Raw genomic sequence first — 23,504 nt, forward strand, 5'->3', positions numbered from 1 at the left:
TATATAATTATTTTTTAAACAATTCTAAAAAATTAATTAAAAGATGTTATTTAAAAATACCATATTTTCTATTATTAATAATAAAAAATATAAAACATTTTTATGGTTATTAACCAAGTTTTTCAATTTTTTTTATTTGGAAAACTAAAAAATTATTCTAAAAAAATAGTTGTTAAATGAGTTTTTAGTTTTATGTTTTTTTTAATAATAGAAGTTTTCAGAAATCAATTTCAATAATTTTCTATTTGATTTATCGTGAAATATAAAAAAATATGAAAATTTTAGATATTTAATTTATTATAAATAGTAAATATATAAGATTTATTTAAGAAAGTATAAATTATAAAATTTTATTTCTTTATATAAAATATAAAAGTTACTATTTATTATAAATAGTAACTGGTAAATTTTCTCTTTCCTTGGAGCACAAAGGAATCGGAATGAAATTAATCTTCTATATTTTTCAAGAAAAAAAATAATTGATACTCATAGATTTTTAGTGTTTTTCAATCAATCAATTCATTGCTTTTTGTCTTATTAAAGCTAGGTGTTAAGTCTGAATTCAAAGAGAAGAGAGTGCATCCCAAGCTGGATTTTTCAAATCATTGAAACTATAAAATCACCCAAAAATTTAAATTTATAAGATAATTATTACTTATTTTCTAATTTATTTACCAATTTCTTAAATGATATATGAAAAATTAGTTTCGATTTTTAAATAATTATAATTTTTTTGGACTGAGAAAGATTAGATCTTGCGGGGTATCAGAGTCCGCATCTCTATGATCCTATGATTGGCAAATATCAAGCACGGAAAGTTTCGTCTACGTAATCCATACGCAAGAAGTCCCCGGTTTTTCAATATTCTTTTTTTTTTTTTCTTTCTGCGTGGGAAAGAAGGTGAAGAAATATAGCAAGCAGAGAGTTGTTCTGTTGGTGCTTCGTCTCTCTTCCTCTGGTTGCGAAAGCCTAATTCGGAGATAGCAATGCAACAGGGAGATTACAATTCTGTTTCCTATTATCAATATCAACACCCTCAAAACCCTAACCCCAACCCTATCCCCAATCCTAATTCGATTCCGATCGATCCCCAGCCAAATCCTTCGCCTTCGACCTACGCTTCTGCGCCTCCGTTTACCACTAGTTATTCTCCCTCCGATTACTCTGTTTATACCCCCGCGTATCCTCCATATCCGCAAAATCCCGAGCCTGTCCCCAATATCCCTCCCACGGCTCCTTCATATTCTCCGAGCCCTAATTTGCAGTCATTCAATCCATCGCCTCAGCCGTCGTCTTTTCCTCCTTTCGAAGCTCAGGGTTCGTATCAACCTCCGGCGCAGCAGCCTCCGTATCATCCACAGTACGATCAACATCTGACGGCTCCCAATTTCTCCAACCCTATTCCCAATTCCAATGCTAATCCGTCGTACGCAAATCCTCCTGCCTACTCGGCTTCGTACAGCCACGTAGGCTCTTCCGTGCCGCCCGTTTACGAGAACCCGTATGAGACTACTCCAAAATTTGATCAAACTGGCGGATATTTTGATGAAACTTCGGGTAGATATGGAGGCTATAGCCGGACACGGTCCGATTTAGGATCCGAAATGTATTCGAAGAGATCGGATAGTGGGGTGTCGTCGAGGTACGATCTAGGTTCAATTCGAGATGATGGGTATGGTGATGGAGTGTATGCTTACGAAGGGAGCAAGGTGGAGCCCTATGGTGCAAGAGGCACAGCTCCAAAGTCGTCGACTTGGGTGGGTTTTGATGATTACGGGAGGTCAATCAGTTTTCCTTCTGGTAAAGACCAGCCATCTGCCAAGATCGTGAGAGCAGTGCCCAAGGCGGAGACCCAGCAAGATGTAAAGAGCGGGGTGCAGAAGTTTCGGGTCAAGCTATTGTCTGAAGGTGGAGGACAGAGCTCCATGGATGTTCTTTGTCAGGTTCGTATGGATTTGCTTATCTCATTGTTATTTTAGTCATATTGGAATTGATGAGGACGAGAATGTGGCGTGGTCTATGAATCCTTCGTTGAACAAGCATCATTATTAGTAGATAGATTGATCATATTGGTTAGTTGAATGGCATTGGGTTATTTACTTTATTCATAGATCTAAGATGTCACAGAGAACTTCCTAGGAATTTCTAAGCTCGCTTTAACAGATTTGCTTTATGATTTATGTTTTATTTCTTTGTTTTATCAATTTTTGCCATGGACTTATTTATTGTTTAGACCTATCTGAAACTTTTTCATCTGAACTGAATTCAATTTTTTGTCAATTGCCTAACTGGTAAATCTGCTTGTTATTAAGTTTATAACGTCCCATCTATAATTAAGACCTCTTCTTTGGAACTAAGGATCCATACTCTTTATATGTATTAGTTTTGGTTCTGATGTCCTATCCTGCTAAAACCTCTGATTACCAATGTCACAAGATTTTTGCCCATTTTGGACTTTGGATGTAAGAAGAATGAGGGAAGGGAAAGGAAAGGAAATACCAAAATAGATTGTCTTTTTTTGTTGAACAATAATCTGCATTTTACTTTCTGATCCCCTTATTCTTTTGAAGAACAGAGCCTTATTTTGGTTCCATTTTCCATTTGCCAAAATTTTTATTTTTTGTTTTTTAGAACGCTAATTGACTTATGGGGCTTGTTGATGTAGACCAATCAAATGGATGTGATGCATTTGCATGCTTCCTTTGGAGGAATGAATGTGTATAGTTATTTATGTTAAAAAAACTTGAGTTTGGAATGCTTTCATCATAGTATATAATATAAGTGCCAAGTTTTGTTTTGCTTCTTTCTCCTTTTTATTGCATATTTACTAATTTTTTTACTCACCTTTTGATTTATGATTTTCATCTCAGATTGGTTTGGATGGAATTCGTATGCTTGAACCCAGCACTAGTCGAACATTGAGAATATATCCACTTGAGACAATAACAAGATGTGAAGTGAGTTGGTTGCTTCCCTTTTTTTGGATTTCCCTCTACTGTCTTAGTTTTTAGCACTATATTTTGTTATGGTATACTATGGTGGATATGTAGCATTATCTTGAAATGTTTTCTCTTTTTGTTCAGGTCACTGACTCATCCACTTTTGCATTTTGGTCCAAAAGTTCTGTGGATATTGAACCAAGACGGATCAGGCTGCAATCAAATAGCTATACCACTAATACTATTTTGGACACAGTGACAGCTGCAACCGTGCAGGTTGTTTTCCTAGTTCATTGATGATTAATAAAAAATTATATAAATATATATGATGCCTTAGAGTTCAGTTATACATGCATGTGTTTATAATTTTGAAGGACCAGTTTGGGAAACCTTGAAGTTCACTTTAGACCCTTTAAAAGATTGTTTCATTGTCTGTAATCTTGGGGTAGTTCTCAAATTCATTATCATTTGTGTCTGTGTGAACTTCACGGGCATTTTTTGTTTGAATATTATTTAAAAGATACAACAATTTGAACTACCCTTAAATTTTTTTACCCCCTTTAAGAAAACTCATGATACGAGTGATATGCATTGCGAAATCTATAATGTTAGAAAACAGTATGAAGGGATAGAAAGAGAATGTTTTGTTATCTCTGTGTTAATTGAGTAACTTTTGTTGTGGGTGTCTCTTTTTTGACCAAGCTCCTATGTGAACTTTGATCATGTCTTCTACTTGTTGCGCATGGACATCTAAGCTAGAGGGAGGAACTACTCTGCAGCATTCAGTTATTTGTAATTTTTGCTAATAGATTTTTTCTTCTTCTAAATATAGATTAAGGAGATGGGTGGTAGAAGCAGGCCTTCCGAATCTTTAAAGACAACTGAGCAACCTACCGAGAAGAAGAAAGGTTTTGCTGACTGGATGAACATAATAAAGCCTGGAAATGAGGAGAAAGATCATTGGGTATGTTGAAATTCTTGAGATGGTATCATTTTAATTGTGCATTTCTTATTAAAATGGCCATGATATTGTTGTAAATTTGTATTTGCTTATATGCATTGTGAAAGTATGGAATGAGTGTGTTTTGTTGTGGGGTTCTTTTATTGTTCTTATGCTTATTAGGTGTCTATGTACTTGAAATTATTAACTTTTCATGATTAGTATATTTGAAGGAAGAAAGAAGTCTTCCTCAAGGGAGATAATCACCCTCTTTAGTCATCTACTTCTTTCTTCTCCACTCTCTTTTATGAACATAGCCTTTCGTGAGATGAAATTCTAGATGTCTGTTTTATCAAATTGGCTATTCAAAATGTTTTTGAGTGATTAATGCTTGCGTCATTACAGATTTAGAAAAAATTTGCAAAATATAGGCTTAGTGCATGAAATAAACCTTTAGGCTAGAACATGAGATTGTGTATATACAAATAATATCATTTTCTTTTCAGGGTAAGCAATGTCATGAGTCCTATGATGCTACTACATGTCAATTCTATGTGAGTCATAAACAAATAATTTTTTTTGATAGGCAAATAAAGCAAGCATAATATTAAAAAAAGTGCCAAAATTAGTGCACCAGAGTACATAGGACATATACAACGGTCATTGAAAGGCACAATGAAACAAGATGAAACATAAAAAACCACTCTCCCTTAATGTGAACTCAACCAATCAGCAAAATCAATTAAAAATATTGGACCGCCATTTATGTATAGCTTCACCCACAATGCAAGATTACCAAGAACATGTTTTTTAGTTTTTCATAAGAATGCTCCTCATTTTCAAACGATCTTTGATTCATTTTTTTTCGTATTGTCTAAAAAATGCACAAAGGTATGACTTTCAACACCTTTCGTTTTTTCCCCACAAAGGAGTCATGCTATTTTGGGATAGTCTCCGACCGTGGAAGATAACACCCAAGATACACCAAACAAGGAAAACAACAACTGTCAGCATAACCCTTGTCTTGGCAGGGTGAAAGAGGATATGAATGGGTTCTTCCTCGTCTTTACAAAGAAAACATCTGCTTACCATTGATTGAATTCCTGCCATGCATTTTTTAATCTTAAATTCATGAAATCACATGAAGGAGAGCTGGATGACTAAATGAATACATATGATTAACATGATGTGGAAGAAATTGGGAATTGATAGCAGAAGATGGTCTCAAAATGACGTAGAAACCTGTGAAAAAATGATGTTGAAATAGGGAGTAACATAAAAATTTACATGTCATCCTCTACCCAATCGGTTTTCGCTTTGGGGTGCTGATGCTCGACTCAAGTGTGAGTTATCTAATTGTCCAAAGTTGGTGGAATGATTACTGTTGGGGTGCAATAATGCTGCTCTTAAGTCTGGGTATGGGTCACCTAAATGATGGTTTTAGAATAAGCCCGCAGGGTGTGATGTTGAATGCCATAAAAGGTTTAGCCTATTCTCATTGAACACTAATTGGTTTTTAGATGAGATGGTTAAAGCTCGATCCAAGAATTGGTATTAGAGCCAAAGGTCATGGATTCGAGTCATGGGAGCGTCATGTTGGGGGAGGGATTGTTGGGATGCAACAATGCTACTCTTAAGTCTGGGGATAGGTCACCCAAATGATGGCTCTGAAAAGGTTTGGCCTACCCTCATTGAACACCAATTGATTTTTAGACGAGTTGGTTAAAGCCCGATCCGAGAATTACATTTCTTATGGTGTTTGTTCAACTAACATTCTTAGACCCTGTTTTTAATTCCAATAATTGAAAAACAAAAAAAGGAGAATCTTGGGATGATGGTTACTCATAGTTTTAAAAGGCATGCTTAAAGCTTGCCTAGGCTCAAGGTGCAATCACTCCATAGCTATAGTGCCTTGCTTGCCAAGACATGCGCCTTGTTGAAGAGGCTCGCCTTGTATATTTTACTTTTCATTTTTAAACACTTTTTATTCTTGAAATTTTTAATTGTATATTGAAATTTATATAATTTCAGTACTTTTTTTTATTAAATGTTTGAAATTTTAATTTTTTTGGTTGATTAAATTGGATTTTGGATCATTTTTTATAAAATTGATATGCATACTAGGTCGGGTTTCACTTCACTTAGGCGCACACCTTGTGTTGTGCCTTGCGCCTAAGCTATAGGATACTTTTGCGTCTTAGGTGAGCCTTGCGCCTTTTAAAACTATGTGGTTACATGATAGAAATGTCTGAAATGTTATGAACTAGGGAGTATTTTAAACTATTAAAGGTTGAAGCTTCTTCTGGAATCCAGTGAGGTCGTGGAAGGTTATCAGAATTGACTGGATGGTATTTAGAAGCAGATCTTGTTTCATCATGGATAATGGAAAAAGGGTAAAGTTTTGGAAAGATGATGCGATGAATGTGCTTTGGAAGTAGCCTGCCTGTTGTTATTCTCTATTGTCATGCTAAAGACTCTTGGGTAGTTGGGATGTGGGAACAGATCAGGGGAGGAGGGCATGGAGTCCCTACTTGTGTAGATAACTTTATTATTGGGAATTGGAAGAAGTGGAGCTTTAAGACCACATTCAAGTTCATTAAGGGATGTTGAGGACTGGTTGAGCTTGAAGGAAACCAAGACTGGCAATTTTTCTGTCAAATATTTCTACACTTTCCTAGCTCAGGGAAGAAGTGCAGCGTTAGTTTGAAGCCCATGGGTGCCAACAAAAGTGAGTTTCTTTGCTCGGGAAACTATTTGGGCAAGGATCTTAAAGCTTGATCAGCTTAGAAGAAGGGGATGGAGTATTCCGAACTGATGTTACATGTCTGAATGGGAAGAAAGTTGGCTGGTCAGTTGCTCTTTCCCTGTTCCAAAGCAATAATCACATGACAGCAGGGTTTTTCGCTGTTCAGAGTACTTTGGGTGATGTAGACATATGTAAAAGGAATTCTTCTGAATTGGTATGACTCTTTTGTGAGGAAGAAGCAGAAGAGAGCCTCGAGGGTCCCTCCTTTGTGTTTGTTTTGTATTTTATGAAAGGAATAGGTGGTCATTCGAAGATGCAAAATTATGGGTTAAAGGAATCAAATCTTCCTTTTTATGAATTTTTTGGATTAGATTAGAGTCTATATAGATGATCCGCCTACGATAGACTTTGTAGATTGCTTGAGTACTAAGTAAGGAGAGAGAGATTGTTTTTTGTTTTCTTTCTCCTGTTTTGCTTTCCTGATTGGGGTTCTATCTGTATATGTTGTGTCAGAGTGCACTCTTTTCAGGCACTTTTAATATATTCTCCCATTTTGCCTATCAAAAGAAAAAAAGAAAAAAAAGAAGGGTTAAAGCTCCTTTCTTGGGTCTCAGTTTGTTTTAGATATAGCTTACCCAATATATGGCTCAAACTTGGCGCTGGTAAATTTTCAGAAGCTGTTTATTTAATTTATTTTAAGTATTTCTTACAGAAGTGTTTTCTAAACTATGTGGATGCAAGTTTAAAACATAAACAGTTCCCGTTCTTAGAAAGATTACGTGAATGCTGAGCAAGCTTTATAGGAAGCAATCACAATGCTCTCTTTGCTTACTTCCAATTGTGAAATAGGTGATAATTAAATAATTTTCTTTCATGTACTGGTTTGGGAGAGTTTACTGAAAAAGAATGGGTTCTTTCCCAACTTGTGAATTGACTGATCATGTTTGAGTAGGGTATAATTATTGTGCACTATTAATCCTCTAAAAATTTAATTTCTCATTTTCCCCCGCCCTTTTGTTTTAATTAATTTCTCAGGTCCCTGATGAAGCAGTTACCAAGTGTACAGCCTGTGGGACAGATTTTGGGGCTTTTGTGCGTAGGGTATGCCTTTACCTGTGGGTTAAGTGTTAAATAAAATTCATGTTCTTATGGATATTTCGCATTTTTGGTAAACCTTGTATTGTCTCTCTTTATTTACAGCATCACTGCCGGAATTGCGGAGATATTTTCTGTGACAAGTGTACTCATGGTAGAATAGCTTTAACAGCTGATGAGAGCGCTCAGCCAGTTCGAGTTTGTGATCGATGCATGGTATGCACTTATAATCCCTTTTTATCATTTTTCTTTGTATCCCTTTCTACGTAATTTCTAGTGTAATATTGGATGATTGCCCTATATCCATTAATATTGGACAGTTTAATGCACAAGAAATAGAATTGTAATGAAGTACATTTTAATTTGCACTTGGGCAAACAGATAGCTCCACTAAAACGGCAATGTGGCAATGTGAGTGTATCTTTTGATGTTGAGAGCATTTTAGGTGAGAGCATAGTTTTAAAATGCACAAGGTGCACCTAAACCACAAAAGTCTCCTACAGCTTGGGCACAACACTAGGTGTGCTTTTGAGTGAAGTGAAATGTGACCTAAGATGCATATCAATTTTATAGTATATGAATATGATATCAAATCTAATTTAATCAAGGAAATATTTTATTTTCTAAACAGTTAAAAGAAGCATAAAAAAAATAATAATGAAATTCCATAAATTTCAATATTCAGTTAGAAATCTCAAGAATAAAAATATGTAAAAAGGAAAAGTAAGTAGACTAGACACACTTCTCCCACAAGGTGGATGCCTTGATAAGCGAGGTGCTGTAACTAGGGAGTGGTTGCACCTTGGGCCTAGACCAAGCATTAAGCACGTCTTCTAAAACTATGTGTGAGAGCCAGAACTTGCTGCATAAAATGAAATAAAGTAGTAGACAAAACTCCTCATTTGGTATGTTACCAATAAATTGATTCACTGTTGGATCAGTTTGGTTTCATTTTGTTCTTTAAAAATGCCCAGGTTGTTCTGGAATGTTGCTGCTTCATTTTTTCTGCTGTTGATTTTTTAAGAAAATCAAATAGAGGAGGAGAAAATACTGTTCTGATGGCCTTGTTTTATTTAAAATGTAATTAAATTAAATTCTTATCAATTATATTTATATTTCTATTTATCTCATTATATTCATTGCCCATTGTATAAATACTGCTTTGTTCATTACCGATTTTATAAATACTCAAACACCCATCGGGTAAACCCATTACCTCATTATCCAAGACCCATTTCTTCATCCTCCCCGCCCTCTTCTTCTCTATCAAACCCATTTTTTTTTTCTTTCTCTGCAACTGGGTGAATGAGAATAAAACCATCTGCGATTGATTTTCCTCAAGGCTCAAGTTCCAAGCTGCTTCTCCTTTTGAATTGATCCACGCCATCTCCGAGTCAAACTTGGATATCTGTTTTGTGGCAGGCTTGGCCGAGGCTGATACTTCAAACTCTGCTACAAGCAGCTGGCAGAGGATAAGTCATTGGCCTACATCCGTCTATCCTACCTAAACAGTAACCCTTTTCTTGTTTGTTTGCAAGGAGACTGAACTTCTCCATCCTTTTCCACCCTTACTCAAGGCCATATGTTGTTGAAGGTTGAAGCACTGCCACCAGCCCAATGTTTTTAGTTATGCAACTACTGGGATTACCAAACATGTTACTATTTTCAAAGACTAAAAACAAGACAAAAAATCAGTTGTTTGGTCGTGTGTTTAGAAACAAAAAAACTGGGAATGATTAAATGGACCATCGATGAAGTTGGTTCAGCAATGAGACATCACCTCTCATTGGTTTTTCAAGCTTTTGAAAAGTGCAGGGGTTTGAGCATTGTCAGGTTGATTAATGACCTATCATGATTTTGTAAGCTTGAGAAAGATTTAGGGGTTTGAATGTTGCTAGGTTAATTAAGGATATTTAGTTGTTCAACCTTGCAGAAGAGGACTTGCATCTAGTCATCCTTCTACTCATGTCTGGTGCACACACTTGCATAAACATGTATATCTTATAAATAAAACCAACATTAGGTTTATTGATGAGTTATTATGATTTTGCAAGCTTGAGAAAGATTTAGGGGTTTGTATGTTGCTTGGTTGATTAGGGACATTTAGTCATGTTAAACCTTTTAGAAAAGGACACACAACTAGTTATTAGAGTTTTGGGTCAAAATGACCCATTTTTTAAACTTAACGTTGAAAACGGGCTCATTTTCAAACTATTGTTCAAAATGGCCTCTTTGATGCCACGTAGGCGCCACGTAAGGGTCTCCAACGGGCCGGCTGGGCGGGCTGCCCGGGTGGGTTTGGGTAAAAATTAAAATAGTTTTCAGTTTTGAAGGGAAGGGGATTCGAATCCCTTCCCTTATGGATCCATAAGGGAGCTAGCCACCAATTGAGCTAGTCCTCTTTTGTGTAAGTATTTTGCATTAGTTATATATATATTAAAAACTCATTTTAATTAAGCCCAACAGCTGCAATGGGAGGGCCTCGGTTTTTTGTAACAATAATTTACTCTCCTTGTAGCCAATTCTCACCAACCAAACATAGCAACAAAACACAATCAACACAGCCACAATCAACACAGCCCAACAAAAAAAAATTCTAAAACCGAGATTTTGAGGTGGGAAGAAAAATTGGAAAGTGCCAAAAACTTTATATAAGCCAAAAAGAAGATTAGGACTCACCTTAAACTTTTTTGTAGTTCCACCGTCTTTTTTAGTGGCCCACTGGTGAGGCTAGGGTTTACAAAAAAAAATCGCACAGAGAGATAGCAGAATGGGAGAGAACAGAGCTCGGGGATGGCCGGAGAAAAGGTAAAGTAAAAAGGGTATAAAATATTGATTTTATGGGCTGATGTGGCTTCAAAGGGCTATTTTGAACAATAGTTTCAAAATCAGCCCGTTGTCAACTTTAAGTTTAAAAAGTGGGCCATTTTGGCCCAAAAGTCCCAAACTATGCTCTGTGATGAATTCACACTCAAGTCCTCGACTTTTGGGCCAAAATGGCCCACTTTTTAAACTTAAAGTTGACAACGGGCTGATTTTGAAACTATTGTTCAAAATAGCCCTTTGAAGCCACATCAGCCCATAAAATCAATATTTTATACCCTTTTTACTTCACCTTTTCTCCAGCCATCCCCGAGCTCTGTTCTCTCCCATTCTGCTATCTCTCTGTGCGATTTTTTTTTGTAAACCCTAGCCCCACCAGTGGGCCACTAAAAAAGACGGTGGAGCTACAAAAAAGTTTAAGGTGAGTCATAATCTTCTTTTTGGCTTATATAAAGTTTTTGGCACTTTTCAATTTTTTTTCCCATCTCAAAATCTCGGTTTTTAGAATTTTTTTTTGTTGGGCTGTGTTGATTGTGGCTGTGTTGATTGTGACTGTGTTGATTGTGTTTTGTTGCTATGTTTGGTTGGTGAGAATTGGCTACAAGGAGAGTAAATTATTGTTACAAAAAACCGAGGCCCTCCCATTGCAGCTGTTGGGCTTAATTAAATTGAGTTTTTAATATATATATAACTAATGCAAAATACTTACACAAAAGAGGGCTAGCTCAATTGGTGGCTAGCTCCCTTATGGATTCATAAGGGAAGGGGTTCTAATCCCTTTCCCTTCAAAACTGAAAACTATTTTAATTTTTACCCAAACTCACCCGGGCAGTCCGCCCAGCCGGCCCGCGCAAGCCCGTCCGGACAGCCCGTCCAGTCGGCCCCCGCAAGCCCGTTCGGATAGCCGGCCCGTTGGAGACCCTTACGTGGCGCCTACGTGGCATCAAAGAGGCCATTTTGAACAATAGTTTGAAAATGAGCCCGTTTTCAACGTTAAGTTTAAAAAATGGGCCATTTTGACCCAAAACTCTAGTTATCATCCTATTCATGTTTGGTACACACACTTGCATAGACTTTTTTTTTTTTATAAGTGAATGCAGATTGTATTAAAATTTTAAAAAGTATACACGATGTATACCAAGTAACCAAAAAGTAAGAAGGCACTAATACAAACAAACTAGTAACCACACCCTACAAAAAGCCTAACTTGTCCACAAAATCTAAAATCGACATAGATCTATTCTCAATGTACAAACCCAATTCCAAAAAAGATACAAAAAAGAACTTTTAATTGTTTAGTCCAAACTTTCACAATTCTTGAAGACTCTTATTTCTCTCCCACTAAATGGACCAAAAAGGGTATAAAGGAACAACTTTTGAAGTCTTTTTCCTTTTTTTTTGCCAACACAATGGCCTCTCCAACTCAAGAGCAACCCTCTCACTGAAGCATGCATCACCCACTATACATAAAGTAGAGCTAAAATCAATTGCCACAAAATGCGAACTTTCAAACAATGAAGGAGAAAATGATCACCTATTTTTTCTTCTGCTTTGCACATATAGTATCTATTAGGCATCTTCCAACCCCTCTTTTTGAGCTGATCTTGAGTTAAAATCTTGGTCTAAGTTGCTTCCCAAGTAAAAAAGGCTAGCTCTTATAGGAGTTCAAGAGTTACTGCCTCTTAATCAAATTGGTAAGCTAGATAAGGTGCTCTTAATATCTGTCTTCACCTTTTGAGGAATACTAGCTCTTCCACAAAGCAAGCCTTTTTTGGAATCACTCCTCCATCCCTTCCCAAACCCTAGAAGACTTGTAAGGAGCAACCAAAGGGAGACCTAATTAGGTGGTTGGGACTGCACCCACCTTGCAGCTTAGAACCTTAACAAGGCTCCTCCATATTTGGGACATCCCCAACTAGAATCAACTCACTTTTCTCCAGATTAATCTTGAGCCATGAACATGCCTTGAACCACATGAAGAACCAACTCAAGTGCTTTAGATTTTCCTTACTAGCATCTCAAAGGATGAAGATATCATTTGCAAAAAACCAAATGGGAAACCTCTACTCCCACATCGTGCCTTCCTTTGACTATGAATCCATCAATAAACCACCTTCCCTTTCCCTAAAGAGTAAGTTGGAGAGAGTCTTCATTGCCAAGATGAACAAATGAGGAGACATAGGGTCTCCTTGTCTCAAATCCCTAGATCTTTGGAAAAAGCCTGAAGGGGAACCATTTACCTAGACAGAAAAACGTGTTGTGAGGATACACCATCTAATCCATCCTATCTACTTGGAGTCAAATACCATTTTTTTCTAGAACTGCAAGCCTATCAAAAATTTTTATTTTCCAAAACTACAAGGACAAACTCCAATTCATATGGTCATAAACCTTTTCAATGTCAAACTTGCATAACATTTCTCTCAAATTGTCTTTAAATCTAGAATCAATGGCCTCATTTGTTATCAAAACATCTAAAATTTGTCTCCCTATCACAAAGGCATTCTGAAAATTTGAGACTAAGGTATCGACCACCTTTTTAAGTTTGTTTGCTAGAACCTTAGCTAGGAGTTTGTATAAACTTCCTACCAAGCTAATAGGTCTAAAGTCCTTTAGATCTTTTGCCTCCCCTTTCTTAGGCACCAATACTAAAAACATTACATTTGAACTCCTCTCAAAGTACCCTAAGTTATAGAATTCTCCGAAAAACTCCATAACCTCACATTTCACAAAATCCTAACAACATGCCAAAAAGCCAAGGAAAAGCCATTCGGACTAGGGGCCTTATCACCACCCAAGCTAGATAAAGTTGTAAAGACCTCTTTAGAGAAGGGGATCTCTAAGGCTTCTAAATTTGCAAACAACAAGGAATAAAAAATCAGCTCATCTATACTCGACCTCCACTCCCCCGCCTTAGTAAGAACCCTTTGAAAAGAATTTGCCACCCCTTCTTTAATGTTGTCTTCCCCGACTAGCAATTCACCATTTACCCTTAACTTGACCAAAAAATGCCTCCTTCGAATATTGATCATTTTGAGGAAAAATCCAGGTCTTGTTTGGTAACTGTTTTTAAAAATAGTTCTAAAAAATAGTTTTTAAAAATAGTTTTTGAAAACTGTTTTATGATGTTTTGTAGAGTAAAAGTTTGTTTGGGAACCTGAAATGTTTGTAACATGTTTTTAATATTTTTAAATATATTTAAAAAATAATTTTTATGTCTAGAGTTTTATTTTTAATCATTATAAATGTTTATATAATTATAATTTAAAACAACTCTCAAAAAACAAGTAAAAATAACTGAAAACAATTAAAAGATATTATCTGAAAACACCCTATTTTATGTTTTCAGAGAACAAAAAACAAAAAACAGTTTTTGATTATCAAACGTGTTTTTTAGTTTTTTTGTTCTGGAAAACAAAAAACTATTCTAAAAAATAGTTGCCAGACAAGTACCTAGTCTTTTTGTCCCCTTCTTTTAGTCACAACTCTCTTGATTTTTGTCTCTAAGAGATCTCCTTCATCTTTGCCCATTTTGTAAACTCATTCACCACCCCCTTCTAACCTCATATTCCTCCACTGTGAGGGCCCTTTCCCTTTCCTTTTCATCCCACAACCTTAATTACACCAAAGACCTCGAGTTTTTTTGTGGAAAAATTATCGAAAACCTCCTTATTCCAGGGTCCTATTTCAAAGCTTTAAGCTTAACCGCTGGAATGTGACTAAAGGAACCCTGAACACTGTACCCCTCCCACTAGTTCCTGATAAGATCTTTGAAGCCTTCCACCTTTAACCACATATTTTCAAATTTGAATGGTGTCTTTCTTTTCCTTATCCCTCTACCATCAAGCAGGATTGGTGCATGATCTAAGGCTGGATTTGGAAGGGTGCTTTGGATCAGACCACTGAACTGATTCTCCCAATCATCGAACACAAGAAAATGATCCAGCTATTTAATCTGCCACACCAAGTAAACAATCCACCAGACAGAGGGAGATCTGTACGACACATCTCCTTGATAACCTTTGAAAAGTGCTTCATGGAAACTGAGAATCTTTGACAGTTCCTCCTTTCCTCCAGGAATCTCACTACATTTGAAGTCCCCTCCCACACACCAAAGTTGTTCTAGAGGCCTCTAATATCACTCAACTCATTCCAAAAATGTTCTCTCACAGCCAAAATAGGACCATAAACCCCCGTAAACATCCAAACAAAATATCCTCGTAGTTTCTGAAGGGACAGGAAACTGAATAGACACGAAACTGGTAGAACTATTGAGACACAAATGTCAACTATTAGCATTCTAAGGATGGCCTTTTAGGCAGCATTTGGTTCACTTTGTATAGACATGTATATCTTGCAAATAAAACCGATATCTTCAGATCTATTGATTTCATGTTCCATTGCAGGCTGAAGTGACACAGAGGTTGAGTAATGCTAAGGAAGCAGCCAACAAACCTGCATTGCAAAGTCATGAGGATCTTGCACGGAAACTTCAGGTGACTTATAATTTGCAATTTAAACCTATGGGGTTTTATGCCTCAGTTTCATTTCTGCATGGTACAAATATTAAGATTTAAATTTAAATAGAGGAATTTCTTTTTTGCTTAATATGGCAATACTCAAGTCTGACCATTATTTTTGTGCTGATGAGTCTAAATTTGTTTATGAAATCACATCTTGCTCTACCTACGCTGAGCTGATAAATTATTTCATTCTGTAAATTGTTAAACATGTTAAGCTTTTCTAGTGAGGATGTTCAGATTTCTTATTTTGAGGGTGAATCCTGTATTTATGAAAGCTGCTACTAAACTATGAGTCACTTCTGCCCTTCCTATTTCTCTTCCGTGGATGTACTCACCTGCAGCTGTTTCTTATTACCTTCTGATTGACCAATTTTGAATCCATTAATCTTGTTGTAATTTCCTCTTCTATTTTTTTTCCCCTTCTGGAAAAAATTTTAAATTTTCATTAACATATAAATACCTAATAAGCATTAGATCTTCCTGAAAAGGATGTGATCTGGCTATATCTTCCATTATGGCTACCTTGTTACAATTTGCTCTACTTAACTGTTCCTGGCTCCGGCATCACCCAGCAATAATTACTTGTTTTCAAAATCCCATTAACTCTTTCCTCATGGTCTCCGTTTCCAACACACTAGATCTAGTTGCTGATTATTGTTATGATACCTGAATAAATTTGACTTTGCAAAACATTTCATTGAATTTGGAAATGCTTCTTGCAGTTTTGGTTAATAAAATATTGGATCCTAGATTTAGATTTTGCCACCATGGAGCATCTATTCTTTTATATGCCTGTATGTCTACTTTTGGTTTTGTTTTTGTCCTGATGGTGTTGATTTGTGACAGGAGGAGATGGAGAGAAATCGCAAGGCATCATCAGGTAATCTTCTGTGCTGGAATATTTGTTTTATATCAGAGGTGGCAGTTGTATATGCTTTAGCCTGTAGTCTTATCTGTTATCTTGTTCCACATTTTGTATATGTATGTGCACTACAGGACCTATGAAATGAAACTAGTAGATATCTGCGAGCTCACTCAATAGGGGTTCTTTAGTTGGCAATCTTCATAATTAAAGTCTATGATGTAGGACAATCCTAAGATAGTTGCCTACACTCAAGGGTAGGTGGGTTAGGGTTTTATTTTTAGGTGTAAGAAGAGGAATAAGGAATAAATTTTATGGTAGAGAAAAATATAAGATAAGAAATAGAGAAAAAGAAAAAAAGAACGAAGAAAAGATCGAAAACCTTAGAGTCTCATTAAGGCCTTCTAGGAGTCACCTAAAAGAAAATCAATGGAGTCTCACCATTGAGGGTTGCAACCTTGCAAGGAAAGAAAACATAATATTATTAATATCAATCATCCCTTTGATTTACATTTATTATCCTATTTATAGGTTTCTCTAAGAAATCCAAAGTCTATTAAGACTCTAGTAACCTATTATGATTCTAATTCTAATTCTAATTATAACATTCAAAGTCTACTATGACTCTAATAACCTATCATGATTGAAATTGAAGTTATATTATAACTTAACTAGCTAATCCTAATTAGACTCCAACAAATATTAATCCTAATTTAATTCTAAGTAATATTAATCCTACTTTAATTGTAACTAATACTAATTCCCTTTCTTGATATATATATCTTGGAGATTCATCCTCATCAATTCCCCCCGACTTGAAAAAAAACTTGACCTTGAGTTTTAGTGATTTTCCACGATCAATTGAAATTCCAAGCTATGCCTTCCACCCTTTCTTTCTTCGTCGTCTCTTTCCCATGGTAAGATAGGATCTCAGGATCTCTTGAACTTGTTCAATTTCATGCAAAATAAATACTAGACTTTGAAAATTTTTTTGATGTTGTACAACAAGTTGATAATTCTCCAAATAATTATGTGTCTTCAACAAGCTTGTGGAAAGTTGTTTCCCACACTCTTCTTGTGAATTGTCTTGTGGAAGAATAAGATTTTTGAATTCCCTATGTTCAAAAGAAATTTTAGTAGATTCTTCATGTTTTCCACCACTCATGATAATGCTTGGCCTTGGGAAGTCAAGAATCGATTCTTCTGAAGCTTCTACAAGTTCCTTGAGCTCTTCTACTGGTTGATCTAGGATTAGTTTCATCACCTCTTGCTTTCTAAATTCATCATTGATGATTTTTTCCTCATTTCTAGTAACTTCGACTTGCTTTTTAGTAAGAGTATTTGATGGCTCTTCTAGTTTTAAGGCTGCTAATTTTTCCTTTGGTTGCTTATGTGGTGGAATTTCCTTCATTGGATGAAGGATCTTCTTATGCCCATTGCACACAAGTGTGTTAAGTGTTCTCATATCCATCATTTTGGACCCTTTCATCAAAAAGTCATGGTCTTCCAAGCATAATATGGGCGGCTTTCATCGGCAAAACATCACACCATGCTGATAACTCAAAATTATTATTGAAATTAAACGTCACTAGACAACGAGAACTCACCAAAATAGATGTGTCATTTACCCATGCTCTTTGATAGGGATTTGGATGATCTTCTGTCTTTATATTAAGTTTCTCAACAAACTCCTCTGAAGCTAGATTGGAACAACTACCTCCATCAATAATCAAAGTACATAGTCTCCCTTGGCAAAGCAACACGAGTATGGAAGATGCTAGTACGTCGCCAATCCTCCTCTTCATTTAGCCTTGGTATGTTCACCAATGACTGCATAAAAAAGTTGTAGCCGTCAACTATGTTTGCATATGTTGCTCCACTCCTCAATTACATATGCCTTCATGCCAAGAATTTTTGCTTTGATACCAAAATTGATGTACGACAACCCTAGGATTGTTGCCTAGACTTAAGAGTAGGTGGGCTAGGGTTTTATTTTTAGGGTGTAAGAAGAGGAACAAGGAATAAATTTTATGGTAGAGAAAAATATAAGATAAGAAATAGAGAAAAAGAAAAAAACAACGAAGGAGTCTCACCTAGAAGAAAATCAATGGAATCTAACCATTGAGGGTTGCAACCTTGCAATGAAAGAAAACATAATATTATTAATCTCAATCATCCCTTTGATTTACGTTGATTAGCTTATTTATAAGTTTCTCTAAGAAATCCAAAGTCTATTAGGATTCTAATAACTTATTATGATTCTAATTCTAATTATAACATCCAAAGTCTATTAGGACTCTAATAATCTATCATGATTTAAATTCTAATTTTATTATAACTTAACTAACTAATCCTAATTAGACTCCAACAAATATTATTCCTAATTTAATTCCAAGTAATACTAATCCTACTCTAATTGTAACTAATTCTAATTCTAATTCCCTTTCTTGATATATATATCGGAGATTCATTCTCATCACTATATCTCAGTTAATGCTGATAATTATTGCTTGTCCTTGTGAATGTTCAATTTTAATGCCCTTAAAGCTTGGGATAGGTGGCCTGGCTCAAGTGGTAAAAAGGATAGGGTGGGGATGAGAGGATGTTCTAGGTTTGATTCAATGAATGAAAAATAAAACAGTCCCTGTCAAAAAAAGAAAACAAATAATAATAAATAAAGACTAAAGAAAAAAAGAATGGTTCATATTTTAGGTAAGAATTCTAGTTATTAGTCCAACCAATATGGCAAGTTCAAGTTTTTTTTTGATGGATAAATAGCAATATATTAAAACAAGGCACTTTAGAAAAGTGCCCCAAAGTACATAGGTAGTTTACAAAGGATGCCTAAGAGCGCCTCAAAAAATTACACTTTGCAGGAAAATCCCCTTGTCTTTTTGGTTCAAAGCCTTATAAAGATATTTGACAATAAATTTATCTTCCTTTGACTTTGTCCATACCACTTGATCTTCCACGTCACTACACACCCTCCTCCCTTGCAATCTTGGAAAAAAACACTCTACATCAATCACCACCTAGTCATTGAGATGTCTAGAGAAACAAGGATCCTAAACTCCCTCTCTAGAATGGTTCCAACATCTTCCACCCAAGCCTCTTTAGCCAACAAAATAGCAAATAAGGAGGGAAAAGAGGTGCACAAAGGATTGTCTCCACACCACTTGTCCTACCAAAATCTAACTTTCCTCTCATTCCCCATAGAAAAAACCATATTGCCGCCCACCATATCCCATTCTCTCCTGATGGCTTTCAACAAAACTACCCCAAATCTTTCTCTCACTTCACAAGAATGCCAGCCATCCTTTTCTTCCCCATACTTCCCACAAATAACTTGCCTCCAAAAGGCCTCCCTATCTAGTGCCAAACGCAAACTCCACTTGCATAGGAAGGCCTTATTAATCAACACCAAATTCCTCACTCCTAAACCACCCTTGCATTTATTTGAGTAGACAATTGACTAACTAAATGAGGCTTTCTCTCAAGAGCCCAACCTCCCTAAAGAAAATCTCGTTGGATCTGCTTTAAATTCAATTTAACTTTCCTTAGAATACAAAGCAAAGACAATAAATTGGCATACTAGAAAGAGTACTCTGAATCAAGGTATGCCTACCTCCTTTGGAAATATATGGTCTTTTCCAAAGCCTTTCCTCCACACCATCCCAAATTTCCACATCCTTGAAACGAGTACGCAAGGGAAGACCCAAGTAAGAAGATGGGAGCGCGCTCAACTTGCAACCAAACTCATGAGCCAACTCTCCTACATTCTCTAGCCCCCCCATCAGAATGAGCTCACTTTTTTCCAAGTATACTCTCAACCCTGGCATTACCTCAAACCATATAAGTAGCCAACTCAAAGAAGTCAATTGATTCAGAGGAGGCTCACAGAATACTGAAGTGTCATATGCAAACAACAATTGAGAGATTTCCACTCCCACTCCTCCTCTACCATTAAATTGCCACCCTGATAAGACTCCTCCCTTAGCTCTATTCAACAAACAACTGAGGGCCCCCATGACAATCACAAAAAAGTAAGGGGATAGAGGATCCCCCTGCCTTAAGCCCCCCAAGAGCTTTGGAAGAAACCAGTGGGAGTTCTGTTGATAAGGACAAAGAAGCTCACAATAGAAATACACTAGTGGATCCAACTAATCCATTTAGCTCCAAAACCCATTTTTTCTAGCAACCAAAATATGAAATTCCAATTTACATCGTACGCCTTCTTAATATCAAGCTTGCATAGAATACCACCACCATCGCCTTTCTGCATTGAATCAATAGTCTCATTAGCAATCAAAGAGGCATCAAGGATTTGCCTACCCTCCATAAAAGCATTTTGGGACCTAGATACAACCTTTCCCACTATCTTCTTAAGCCCATTAGTTAACACTTTAGCTAACAACTTGTAAAGGCTATCCACCAAGCTTATAGGCCTAAAATCCCTAAGATCTTCAGCTCCCCCTCTCTTAGGAATTAACACTAGAAAAGAGGCCTTAATGCTCTTCACAAACCTACCACGTTCATGAAAGTCCTTAAAAAACCCCATAACTTCTTACTTCAAAAAATCCTAAATGAATTGCCAAAAATCCATAGAGAAGCCATTGGGTATGGGAGCTTTATCCCCACTAAGATTTGAGAGAGCACCGAATACCTCTTCCTCGGAAAAAAGGACCTCTAACATCGCTGCATCCTCACCTCCTAAGACCCCAACCGACAGCTCACTGCAGTTGGGTCTCCACTCCTTTGATTCAGACAAAAGAGAGTGGAAGAAGTGAACCACCCCTTCTTTGATCTCTCTCTCCTCTGCTACCAAAGTCCCATTGATCCTGCTCTTCACCATTGGGTTTCCTCTCTTATGAGCTGAGGCCATTTTGTGGAAAAAAACCGGTATTTCTATCTCCCTCCCTCAACCATAACTCCCTAGATTTTTGCCTCTAAGAGGTTTCTTCCATCAACACCCACTTATTATACTCCTCCATAGCTTGCTTCCTGAGATTCTGTTTTCTACAGACAAAGCCCTATTCCCTTCTATAGATCCCAAAACAGCACCTGGTTCAAGGTTGCCTCTTTTCTAGTAGTAGTATTTCCAAACACATCTCTGTTGCAAATCTTTAAAATAGCCTCAAGCACTTTCAGTTTTTCAGATAGAATGAAATTGAAGGACCCTCTGAAATGGAGACGCATCCACCAAATTCTTAGCAAATCCTTAAAACCATTCTCCTTCAACCACATATTCTCGAATTTGAACGGGGATGGACCTTTCCTTTTATGCCTCCACCATGTAACAAAAATTGGGCCGTGGTCAAAAACAGGTCTGCAGAGAAGACACTAAAGAACCCCACTGAAGTAGCACTCCCAATCCTCAGAGACTAAGAATTTTTCTAATCTTGATTGAAATTGATTGTTCAATCTTCCCTTCCACATGAAAGAACCCCCCTGCAAAGGGAGATCCTGCAGTTCCAAGTCCTCAATGACTACTGAAAATCTTCTCATTGTTGAAGACAACCTAGAAGCTCATTTTCGCTCTCTCATGAATCTGATTACATTAAAATCTCCTCCTAAGCACCAAGGATCCTGACACAAACCCCCGATAGTCCCCAACTCCTCCCAAAAAGCTTCTATGAGCCTCCCAATAGTAGTGGCCATACCACCCCATAAAAACCCAACAGAACCATTCTCAATATTTTTAAATCGATTGGAAATCAAAAAATCCCTAATTTCCATACCAATCAGCTTTAATACCCTGTTATCCCAAAAGACTAACACCCCCCCTACCATAACCTGAGAATTGAGAGCACCCCACTCCAAGAACCTGCCCACTCCTAATGAATGAACCAAGCTACACGATAGACTTTAAAACTTAGTTTCCTGAAGACAAGACCAAATCCGCTCTCTGAGCCGTAATCACTGATTTGATCCTCTCACATTCCATGAAAGAATTCTTAGGTGGTGTTTGGTTTTTTCTTCAATTCTAAATAGAATTTAAAACTAAATAGTGTTTAATAGTGTTAAGTATTAATTTGTTTGTTTTTGTAATATTTTATTTTTATTAAGTATTAAAAGGTAAAGAAAAACCAACATGTAACTTTTTCTATTAAGAAGAGCCAAATATTTTAGCTTTTTCTATTCAGTCAAAAATTTATAATAAGTTGTAAAAAAGTAGAAAAATAAATAACCTAAAGTTTGAAAGCAATTTGCTTTCAGCAAAAAGTTAAAAAAGCAAACATCCTCTTAGTCTCATTTACCAACAGGATCCAAACCCCAATTCTGTCTAGAGAGAACTCTTCCACAGCCTGAACCTCTAAAGTTAATTGAACATTCCAACCTTCTAAGCTCCCTTTCAAACCTTTAGGATCCAATCTTACTCTTTTTAGAACCAGACAACTGGGCCTTCTGATCTTTTCTCATTTTCAATTTTTTAAGCAAAGCTAAGATCTTCTCCTCTTAGCCCTTAGTCGGCATGCTCAGAAAATTACTGAACTGAGCGAGGCAACTTGAGTTCCAAGCCTCAACAGATTCTGCCTCAAACCCTAGCCTCCTCATCTCACTGTACCTTTCCTCTTGACCCTCTTCCTCTACCACTACCAGAGCCCTTTCCTTCCCAGAAGAGATTGCTGCAGAGCTACCGTCAGCCAAAACCACACTTAGGGGACAAAGGTTTGCTTCCACTTTCAAAAGCTCCACACCTGGGCCACAACCATTATCACAGGCCCCTTCTGAAACCCTTTCCTGACAAGAAGGGAAAGGGTGGAATTGGTGTGACATCAGATTCTGTATTTGATCTACTGCTTAAACATGATTAGAACTTACAACTTTGAGTCCACTCATCCATCATGTCATGTACGTTCTCCACACTGTATTTGATTAGGCTTGTGTAGTTCACAAAAATTGGCTTTTGTGTGATTCAATCTTTGTTTAATGTCTTCCTGTTGTTGGGTGATTGATAAGTCAAGATATCATGTTAGCTCCACTTTTAGAGTATCAAACACCTTGCAATGAAATAGCTTGAGAAGTATTTCCAGTCCTCATGTTATGAGCTATGATTTTACTCTTGCAGGCTCCAAGTCTGATGGATCTGGGAAGCGGATGAAAGAAGTTGCCTGTCCCATTTGCACTGTCCATTTGCAGGTTTGAAATTCTTTTAGCTTTGTAGAATTTTAGGTTTGAAATTCTTAAATGTTAAATGTAATATAACATTTATTACATCAAATGTTATAAATGTGGTGGCTGTAATGCTGATTATTGCAGGTCCAAGTTCCCAGCTCAGGATCTGAGACCATTGAGTGTGGGGTTTGCCAGCATCCTTTCCTTGTGAGTGCTCATTGATGGCAAACAATTTCAAATTATCATTGAAGGCAGCCTCATGTCTCTGTTAAAATTTTTCATTATTTTCTACTGGTTGATATTTTGATATTTGGTAAATTTCTTGGTTCTGTGAGCTTTGATCTGATATCAACTCAGTGTGTATATGAAGTTAATTTTACTTTGGAGCCTATCAATCAAGGCACCTTTTATGTATAAAATTGATCATTATATTCACTAATGGATTGATGTGTTTGGTTCA

The 23,504-nt window shown here is 36.6% G+C and overlaps 1 protein-coding gene across 1 annotated transcript; it reads left to right on the plus strand.

Moving 5' to 3' along the window:
• Positions 1-529: 529 nt before the first annotated feature.
• On the plus strand, positions 530-23,504 carry LOC100259195 (protein FREE1). Its single transcript, XM_002271069.4, has 10 exons — positions 530-1,943; positions 2,871-2,957; positions 3,084-3,215; positions 3,772-3,903; positions 7,661-7,726; positions 7,826-7,936; positions 14,950-15,039; positions 15,913-15,946; positions 22,998-23,068; positions 23,189-23,504. The coding sequence occupies exons 1-10, from the start codon at positions 987-989 to the stop codon at positions 23,264-23,266; spliced, it is 1,758 nt and encodes a 585-aa protein (XP_002271105.1). The 5' UTR covers positions 530-986; the 3' UTR covers positions 23,267-23,504.

This window comes from Vitis vinifera, chromosome 18, assembly GCF_030704535.1.
Source record: "Vitis vinifera cultivar Pinot Noir 40024 chromosome 18, ASM3070453v1".
NCBI classification, from domain to species: Eukaryota; Viridiplantae; Streptophyta; class Magnoliopsida; order Vitales; family Vitaceae; genus Vitis; species Vitis vinifera.